Source organism: Corvus kubaryi, unplaced genomic scaffold (genome assembly GCF_017639235.1).
Source record: "Corvus kubaryi isolate FWS band 111438036 unplaced genomic scaffold, C.kubaryi_AGA036_p1.0 50199, whole genome shotgun sequence".
NCBI lineage: Eukaryota > Metazoa > Chordata > Aves > Passeriformes > Corvidae > Corvus > Corvus kubaryi.
Window position 1 is genome coordinate 1 of NW_024581356.1, and position 9411 is coordinate 9411.

A 9411-nucleotide genomic window follows, 5' to 3' on the forward strand; every position below is an offset into this window, starting at 1 on the left:
GTTCCCGTCAGCTCCGCTCAGCCCTCGGGCACCGGGGGGTTCCGGGGTTGTTCCCGTCAGCTCCGCTCAGCCCTCCGGCACCGCGCTGGGGCCCCGCGCACTTTTCCAGCCCGGCCGCCCCCACGGGCGGGGCCCCGCGGCTCCCGCTGCCGCCGCCTCGGCCCCGCCGAGCCCAGAAATCCCGAAAAATCACTCTCATGCGCTAAAGAACCTTTTCGTGCGCAGCCAGGGGTGCAGAGGGGGGGATCCTTATGAAGTCCCCTCCCCTCAGTCCCTCCTGGGCACGGCTGGGCATTAGCGCAGCTCCCGGGGCTGTGTCCCGGCACCGGCTGCTGCCACAGGGCACGGGGCTGCCGCGCTTGGGCATTAAACGCGACCGATTTGGGGAGCAGGGACAGCCACAGAAACCCTCGGGGAGCCCTCGGGAGCCTGGAGCTGCACGAGGGCCACAAAGGATGCCCTGGACACAGCGATAGCCCCAGCAGCGGCTCTGCCCCCCAGCACGGGGCTGTGTCCCAGACCCCACGGTCCAGCCCGAGGTTTGGGGGCGGCAGCGGAGCTGCTGGACGGAGAACAGACGGAGGAGCAGGAGCGGGAGGAAGAGGAGAGATAAAGAGGGAGGGGCGGGAGGAAGAGGCGGGACAGAGGAGGCAGGAAGAGGAGCCTCCACGTGCATCCATCGCTCTCTGCGTCCGCAACTTTCGGCGCCGGGAGCATCGCTCCCCCCATCCCGCAGGTGACCGGGGAGGGGCAGCTCGCCCCAAATATCTTGGGCGGTGCCTGGGTTTGTTTTGGGAGAGGGGATTTTTGGAGCTTGGAGGACTCCAGCACCGAGCCCCAAATATCTTTGTTGGTTCGTGGGGGAAGGGGTTTTTGGTGGGGGGGGGGAGGGGAGGCGGATGTTTGGATCTTGCAGGACTCCGAATGTGAGTCACAAATGCCCCTTGGGGGATATTGAGGAGCCCCCGGCACGCGGGGTTTTGGGGGTGCCGGTGGCGGCTGCCGGGAGAAATGGGATGGGGCGGGATGGGGCCCGGGAAGGGTGGGATGTGGATTGGGGTGTGGGATGAAGTGTGGCGGAGGGGGATGGGTGGGATGGGGCCTGGGATGAGGCAGCTGAAGGTTGGGGATGAGGCCGGAGGGACCCCACTCCTTAGGGGTGTGCGGGGTATCCGGCAGCTCTGAGGGAGTTTTGGGGCACCCCTAATCCTGAGGGGGTGGTGCCGGCAGCGGGGGACACGTGGCTCCGGCAGCTCTGGCCCCAGCTGAGCCCCCCCCGCCCCCAGCGCCCCCCGGAGCGGAATTTGGGGAGGGGGAGGTGGGGGCGGCCAGGCCGGGCCCCCCCGCGCTGTCCCGGCGGGGGCCGAGTGCGGGCGGGAGCCCCGCGGGGCCCGGCCCTGCCCGGGCACGGCTGATGCCGCCCGCCCGCGCTCCGCACTGCTCCGGACTGGTGCTCCCAGTGCCGTGCGGGGCGGGGCCGCTCTGGGGGCCCCCCAGGGCACAGCGCGGCTGCTTTGGGGCTGTGGGCACCGCCCGGCGCTGGGCATGGGGCGTGTGGGGGCAGCTGGGGCCGCACTGGTGGCACTGGTGGTGCTGGGAGCCCCCCCGGCCGCGGGCGAGGAGCTCTGGGGTGAGGGGAGCGGTGGAAAAGGGGGGACCCGTTGGAAAGAGGGGGAGAGCAGTGAAAAGGGGATCGGACTCCTCAAACTGAGTGAGAGAGGGGACTGAGAGCCCCAAACCAAGCGCGTGGGACACTGAGGCTTTGGGGGAAGATGAGAAAGGAGAGGGGGATGGGGGAGAGAGGGAGGAAAAAGCGAGTGGGATCCTTCCCCTTAGTGGGGTCGGTTGGTGGATGAGGATTGGTGGATGATGGGAAAAGGGTGGAAGAGGGGAAAGAATAGGGGGTGGGACCTCCAGATATGTGGGAGGTTTGTGGAGAACCCCAAAGTTGCTGTCATGGCAGGGGACTGATCTCCTGTGGGAAGAGCTTTGGCCGGAGCACGGAGCTGATCTCCCAGCGCAGGATCCAAGTGGGCGAGAAGTCCTGTGTCTGCCCAAGCTTTGCCCAGAGGTCCCATCTCGGGGGAGAGAGACCCTACAGGGGCCAGGAGTGCAGGAAAAGCTTTGGTAGGAGCCCCAACCTCAGCAGGCACCTGTCGATCTGCACTGGGGAGCCCCTATGGATGCCCAGACTATGGGAAGGGCTTCACCGTGACCCCAAGCCCCTGGAACACCTGTAGGAGCCACCTGGAGGAGGGTCCCTACAAGTTCTCGGCTGCAGGAGAGCCCCAAGGAGCCCAGGTCCCTCCAGAACCACCACCTGAAGCAGAAGGTGGTGACAACTCTCCATCCCGGGGCCCTGGGAACACTCTGAGGTCTCCAGGCTGACCCACCCCAACCAGGGGCTCACACCAGCCCTCATCCTGCCCCTAAAATCCCTTGGGATCTCCTGTCAATCTGTGCATTCCCTGCTCCCGTCTCCATCCTGAGATGAGACCAGAGGGGTGGAAGTCCCCACCCAGGATGACCACAACCTCCAAATTTTGATTTCCACCCACCAATTTTCCCTCTTTTCCCCTATCTGGATTCCTCCCCAGTGGGTGGGAGCAGCCCAGAGCCCTGCACTGCCCATCCTGACCTGTCCTGGCTCCATTCCCATTCCTCCCGTGGGGTGTGAAGGGTTTGGGGGAAGAGGGGAGGAGGAGGAGGGATGGAAGAGAAGAAGGGGGGAAGAAGGAGCGGGAGAAAGGATGGAGAGAGGAGGAGCAGAAGGTGGGATTAGGGAGGAGAAGGAGGAGGACAGATGGAGGAAGATGAGAAGAAGGCGGAGGAAGAGGAGGAAGCTCGTGGGTCTAGCACTCCCAGAATTTGCAGGCCCCTCACCCCAAGGAGCATCGATCCCCCCATCCCACCTCGTACCTGGGGAGGAGGAGCTTGGCCCAAATATTCTGGGGAATCCCTGGGCCGGTGTTTTTTGGGGGGGATGTTTGGATCTTGCAGGACTCCAGAGCTGAGCTGTAGGTGCCCCTTGGGGGGACCTTGGGGGGTCCCAAGGAGGTGTTTTTGGGGGGTCCCTGTGGCAGCTCCTGGCAGAGCCCTGGCGGGGGTCGGAGGCAGTTGGGTCCCTCCCAAAGTGGGGATTGGGTCTGCCTGGGTCAGGCACCACTGCCTCCGTCCGGGAACCAGAGGCCTGTGGGACCCCCCAGTGGAGCCAGAGGGGGGAACCTCGGGACCCCCAGAGTGAGGAGAACAGAGAGGGGCAGTACTGGGACCAGGGGACCCCCGGCAGTCTGGAGGAGGGAACCCCTGTGACCCCCAGGACCCCAAAGTGGAGAGCCCAGAGAGGGGGGAGCGCTGTGATTCGCAGGACCCTCAACAGCCTGGAGAGGGGGAGGGGGGACTCCTTGGACCCACTGCACCCCGAAGCAGAGAATAAGGGGAGAAGAGACCTGGGGACCCCATAACCCCCAGCATCCCTAAGTGGGGAAATGGAAGAGTGGGGAACTTTTCAGATTCCTGGGACTGCCAGCAGCCTGGGGAGGGCGGGAACCAAATAGAGAGGGGGACTCCCAATAAAAGAGGGACCCCCAGGAGCTGGGACAGGGGAGAATCCCCAAACACCAAAAGGGGAGAGACCAGAGATGGGGAACTCCTGGGTGGCTTTTTCAGGGCTGAATCTTGGTGTTTGGGAGGTTTTATGGATGGCCAGGTTTTGCATGATGCCCGGTGACTTCTAGAGATGGACTTGGGCAGAGGGACCTTCAAACTCAATGTGCTCATCCCAAACCAGGATTTTCCATTCCCAAACCTTGGCCAGATGGAGGAGGAGGCTGTGAGGAAGAGGAAGATGCCCCAGGACCCCCAGGCAGGTGAGGAGGAAGTCAGTGCCCCTTTCCCCTCTGTCCTGCTCCGTCTCCCAGCCCAGCATCGCCCCCGGCTGCAGGACAACCCCGCTGCCGACGCCGTCCTGCCGGGGACGGACTGGGGGGATCTCCTTCCCCTTCCCTGTGGCACGGAGGCAAATCCCATCCTCTCCTTGTCCTTCCTCCCCCAGACAAGGAGCTGAGCATGGAGCCCAGGGAGGACAAATCCCCGCAGCAGAACCTGGTGGAAGAGGCCGTTTTGAGCGGCTCCACGGCGCAGGAATCCAACAGGGAGGAAAAGCCTCGGAGATCCCACAGGAGGAGGGGCTGCAAACGCAGCCCAGGGTGCTCTGAGGAGGAAAGACCCACCCTGTGCCGGGAAGGTGTCCGGAGATCCAGCCAGAGCTCGGATCTGGTGGTTCATGAGCAGCTTCATGATGGGAAGAAGCCCTATGAGTGTGGGGAATGTGGGAAGAGCTTCAGCTGGAGCTCCAGCCTGATCCGCCACCAGATGATCCACACCGGGAAAAGCCCCTACAAGTGTTCCGAGTGTGGGAAGAGGTTTCACACCAGCTCCAGTCTCCTCCTGCACCAGCGGATTCACACGGAGGAGAGGCCCTTCCGCTGCCCCGACTGCAGGAAGGGCTTCTGGTACAACTCTGAACTCATCAGGCACCAGCGCATCCACACCGGGGAGAGGCCTTACGAGTGTCCCCAGTGTGGGAAGAGCTTCTCACAGAGCTCTCACTTAACCCAACACCAACGGAGGCACCACTAAGGGAAGCCCTGCGAGTGCCCCGAGTGCGGGAAGAGCTTTGTCCTCTGCTCCAACTCCATCCCCCATCAGAGGACCCACGTTGGGAAGAGCCCTGGTGACCCACATTCCCTGTGATCCGTGTTGGAAAGACCCCTGGCTGGTGCTCTCCACGTTCTCCTGGATCCCCGTAGGCACCTGGGTGAATGCAAGGGCAGGAACATCCATCGGGACTCAGATCAACATTGGAATGTCATTGGGAAGAGCTGATTTTTTTACCTTTACACTCTAAATAAAGTTTCATCTGCTCTGTCCCATTGTTTCTTCTGGTGGCATCAAGCAATCCTGGATGATCTTGGAGGTCTTTTTCAACCTAAATAGTTGAACCTAACTCCTTCATCCTGTCAAAACAACCAAACTTGGGGTAAAAATAAAGAAATTAAACAAAGGTATCTAAAGCTGCACCATTTAACCAAGATTTAGGCTTTAGGGGAATATTTGGGAGGATTTGGGTGTTGGGGCCGCAAATTCGAAGTTGTGCTGGCAGAACATGTCCACCTGAGCCCCTCTGTTCTCCAGGAATTCCGGTTGTCTGTCCCAATCCCTGGCCTGGGTCTGCCCATCCGGGGTGTCCCCCCCAAAGTGCCCAAATCGCTGCTGAAGTGCCCGAGCTGCTCTGGGCTATGGATGTTCCTGTCCCCCAGCCTGTCCTGGTTGGTGCCATGGGGGGTGGGAGGGGGTCTGGGGGCTCCTTGGGGGATTGGGAGGGGCTTTTGTGGCTCTTGGGGCCACTTATGCTGCTGGGAGGGGGTTTGGCGGGCTTTTGGGGCAGTCTGTGAGGGAGTTTTGGGGGTTCAGGCAGGGCTGTGTGGCTTGGAGAGAATTTGGGTGGGTGTTGGGGGAGATGGGAAGGGGTTTTGGTGGCTCTTGGGGCCATTTATATTGCAGGGAGTGGTTGGGGGAGTCCTGGCTGGGAGCTGTGGGGTGGTTTGAGGGGTCTGGGAGTGGCTGTGGGGCTGGGAGGGGGTTTTAGGGCAGTCGTGACCTCTCCCCCAGACCCCAAAGCTGCCACCAGACCCCACTCCCAAAATGCTGCCGTCGTTGGGGGTTCCATGAGGTTCATCGTCCTGGCACTGCAGGAGAAGGTGAGGGGGGGTCCCCACGGGCTGTGTGTGACCCTCAGAGTGTGTGTGACCCCCCCCATCCCAGTGTCACCCTCTTTTCCCTGCCCACAGGGCTCCTGAGCCAGCCCCTGGTGCCCCGGGAGGGAATTTGGGGAGGGGGCAGAGGGGGTGCGCAGCCCCCGCCGGGGGATGACCCCGGCCCAGCGCCCTTCGGTCAGCACCGAGCTGGGCTTGGGGCCGCAGGAGGAAGAGGCCGATGGGAAGCAGATCCTGCAGGGGGGACAGGGCTTGGGCTCAGGGCAAGGTCCTGCCCTGCACACCTGGCTCAGGTGTGAGCCTGCCCCGGGAAGGGAGCGGGACATTCCCATCCCCACGGATCAGGGCTGGGAGCAGCGCTGGGAGCACGGACATGGAAATACTGGGAGCCACTGGGACCGCCCTGGGGGGTGAATTATCCCCCCCAGCACCTTTGCAGGCCGCCCTGCGAGCTGAGAAATGCTCGCTGGGCCTCGGCCTTGGCCAAGAGCCCCCGGGCTCAGCTGCTCTGAGCTCAGGCGCTGCCGGCTCCCGCAGCCCGCCCAGGGCCGCCCTGCCCGTGCCGGGGCTGTGCTGGAATTCTCTGCTGCTGCTGGGCCACTCGGGGGCTCTGGCCCAGCAGGAAAGCTCACCCTGAGCCAGGAGCTTTCCTTGGCCGCAGCAAAGCCTCGGCACGGAAAGACCTTCCCAGCGCTGTGCCCTGGGCCGGGAGGGATTGTGCCACCAGAGCTGTCCCTCCATTTCTTCTGCCAGGCAGCTTTAGGATAAGGAAAGTGGAGAAGCCACTTAGAGGCCCCCAAATTGTCAAAAGCTGACTCTCAGCTTTCCGCAGTCCTCCAGAAGAATCCTGTGTGGGAAGCACCCTGGGAACAGAGTTTAGGTGCCAGGGCAGGGGAATTCAGAGCCCTTTCCTCCCCTGTGGGCCCAGGCTCTGGCCCTTGCCCTTTGCAATGGCCCTGCAGCTGCCAGAGGGGCCTTTTTGGCTCAGCTGAGAGCAGTCCTGCTGCAAGGCTGTCCTCGAGCTGCTTGGGCTGCACATGTGGCCAGGGAATGCTCATTGCTTGCAGTCTCAGGCGCTGTGGGTGTGCAGGTGTAACTACTGCAGGAGGGAACAGCTCTGCTGGGGGCAGTTCTCTTTTTCTTGGTGGTTTTTCTGTTGAATGAACGTTCCCTGCCAGCTCTGGGCAGAGCTCTGTAGCTGTATGTGCAACTTGTCTGTGGCACTGTGGCTCAGGAGGTGGCCAAGGGGAGCTTGGCCGAGGTGTGGGCAGAGGAATGGCCATCAGGCCAGGCTGGGGGGTCAGCGGCCGGTCAGTTGCGTTGCGTGGCCGCGGCTCTGGAGGCTTGTGTGGGAGCGTGTGCAGGGCTGGAAGGCTGGGGCTGCCGCCGCTGTGTCCCAGAGCCGGGAAGGCCGGGGCTGGCCCGGCCCTGGCCCGGCCCCGCCAGCTCTGCCAGCTGCCGGCGGGGACACAAAGGGCAGCTCCGAGCTGCGGCCGCTGCGCTGCGGCCGCACAAACGCAGCGCCCGCAGAGCTCCAGGGCAAGGTGCTGGCCCTGGCTCGGGGCTGGGCCGGGGCCAGCGGCAGAAAATCAACTTGCAGCTTGGGCCCCGCAGCAGGGAGGAGCAGCAATTGCTGGCTGAGAGAGACTCTTGCCAAGGGCCTGCGGGGCCGGGCCCCAGGGAACGGCTTCCCGCTGCCCGAGGGCAGGCTGAGATGGGATGTGGGGCAGCAATGGTTCCCTGGCAGGGCGCTCAGGGCCTGGCACAGGCTGGCCCCAGAAGCTGCGGCTGCCCCCGCATCCCTGCAAGTGTCCCAGGCCGGCTCGGCCATTGGGGCTTCCTGCCCACGAGGGCTGGGCTGGGCTGGGCTGGGGCTGCTGAGGGCGGGATGGGCTCTGCCTGAGACAGCTGAAGGCTGCGCATGATGAGGCCGGGGGGAGGCCGTTCCTCAGTGGGTTCTGGGGTATCCCACATTCCTGAAGGGATTTCAGGGTATGTCCCGTTCCTGAGGCAGTTTTGGGGTCCCCTCAATGCTTAGGGAGGGGTTCTGAGAGGGGGGTCTGGTACTTGGAAGGGGAACCTATTGTCAGGGAGCCGGGGAGCCCATTTTGGGAAGGATGCTGCTGTTTCTGGCAATGTTGAGAGGTTCTGAATGGGCTGTGGGGCCCTGGCTCTCATTTTGGGACTTGAGGTGAGCCCATGGGCACAGCAAGGGCTGAGGAGAGGTTCCAAGCTCCCATTTGGGATGGAGGGATTGAGCGGGTGCCTCCAATCAACTCAATGCCAGCCCCAATGTGTCGATGGTAGCCCCAAATGGCTCGATCTGTCAGCCCCAAGGCCCGGCTGTGGGGAGTCAGGAACCACAGAAGGGGAATTGGTGTCCAGGAGGGGTGGGATGGGATGGGATGGGGTGGGGTGGGATGGGATGGCATTGTGGGGGTGGGATGAAGTTTGGGAGGGATGGGGTGGTTTGGGCACTTGGAGTGAGGCACTCCAGGGAGGGAAAGCAGGAGCTGCTTTTGGGGAGGCTCCTGCTGCTTTTTGACAATTTGGGGGCCTCTAAGTGGCTTCTGGGAGGTTGCAGTGAATTTGGGGAAGGTGCTGTAAACTCCCCGCAATTTGGGGTGCTGAGGTGAAGTCCCCCATATTTTAGGAGGTTGAGAGGACCCCAATTGGGAGGGGATCCAGCTGCTTTTCACCCCTTCAATGGGGTGAGAAGTGGCTTGGGAGGGAGGGAGGGAGGGAAGGAAGGAAGGAAGGAAGGAAGGAAGGAAGGAAGGAAGGAAGGAGTGAAAACAATGTAAGTACTGAATGAAACAAAAAAAAGGTAAATAACCGAGTTCTCTTTTAAAAAGTATCAATTACCTCTGAATCCAAAGGTGCAGAAGACTTTTCACTCCACATTTGGGTTTTGTTTTCATCTTTCATACTTCTTCTGGTTCTTTTCTTTTTCTCTTTTTCGCTTTTTCTTTAATAGATAACACCTGCTAGGAAAGGAATGCAGAGCAAAATGAGACCCCTTTCTGGCAGGCAATGAAAGTGTCGGCTTCTGGTCTGGTTCCTTTTGTGTGGATCCCTCATCTCTGCGGCACGGGGGGAATAGCAGTGCTGGGAGGCAGCAGCGGGCTCAGGAGCATCCCGCTCTGGCAGCTCTGAGCAGGTGGCACATGTCCTGCTCTCCTGCTGCCCTCCAAAGCACAGAATGCATGGGCAAGTTTAGGCACAGCTCTGGGCACAGCCAGCATGGCCTGGGCACGGGAACGGGGGGCAAAGCGGGCAGGATCCTTCTGCAGCTGCCTGGTGGTTTCTGGTTTCTGTGCCCAGAGTGCCAGGATGTTCTGAAGAGGTGCTTGTCCATGCAGCCCTTGGCCAGGCCGTCCTTGGAAGAGCTCTTCAGTGAGCCTTGGCTGCAGGGTGTTCATGTGCCCTAGAGGATGGCAGAGCCCCACGGGCACAGTGTGATCCAGGGGCCTGGCAGGGAACAGCCCCACACAGCTCTTGGCAATCAGTGGCAAAGCAAAGCAGACTCTTTTGTCCTGCCTGTAGCTGTGAGCAGGGAGCATCAGAAGGGAACACGCAGCTCTTGGGCTGCAGCTGAGCTGGAGGCCTGCTCTGGCAAGCACTGGTGGGGCCA

At 62.0% G+C, this 9411-nt stretch overlaps 1 protein-coding gene across 2 annotated transcripts; it reads left to right on the top strand.

Annotated features, from left to right (window-relative positions):
* Window positions 1–3709: 3709 nt before the first annotated feature.
* LOC121672334 (zinc finger protein 3-like) lies at window positions 3710–4641 on the top strand. 2 transcript variants are annotated; one of them, XM_042044952.1, is made up of 3 exons: window positions 3711–3869; window positions 4055–4451; window positions 4536–4641. In XM_042044952.1, exons 1-3 carry the CDS (start codon window positions 3740–3742, stop codon window positions 4639–4641), a joined length of 633 nt encoding a protein of 210 aa, XP_041900886.1. In that variant the 5' UTR covers window positions 3711–3739. The 2 variants fall into 2 exon arrangements, with proteins under 2 accessions (XP_041900885.1, XP_041900886.1); XM_042044951.1 differs by having other exon boundaries at window positions 3710–3869; window positions 4055–4641.
* The last annotated feature ends 4770 nt before the right edge of the window (window positions 4642–9411 follow it).

What these genes read in the sequence shown, in the direction of transcription:
- LOC121672334 (XM_042044951.1), top strand. Translation starts at nt 3,740, where the DNA reads ATGGACTTGGGCAGAGGGACCTTCAAACTCAATGTGCTCATCCCAAAC. An exon ending in GCCCCAGGACCCCCAGGCAG is followed by an intron (nt 3,870 to 4,054) that starts GTGAGGAGGAAG and finishes TTCCTCCCCCAG; the next exon opens with ACAAGGAGCTGAGCATGGAG.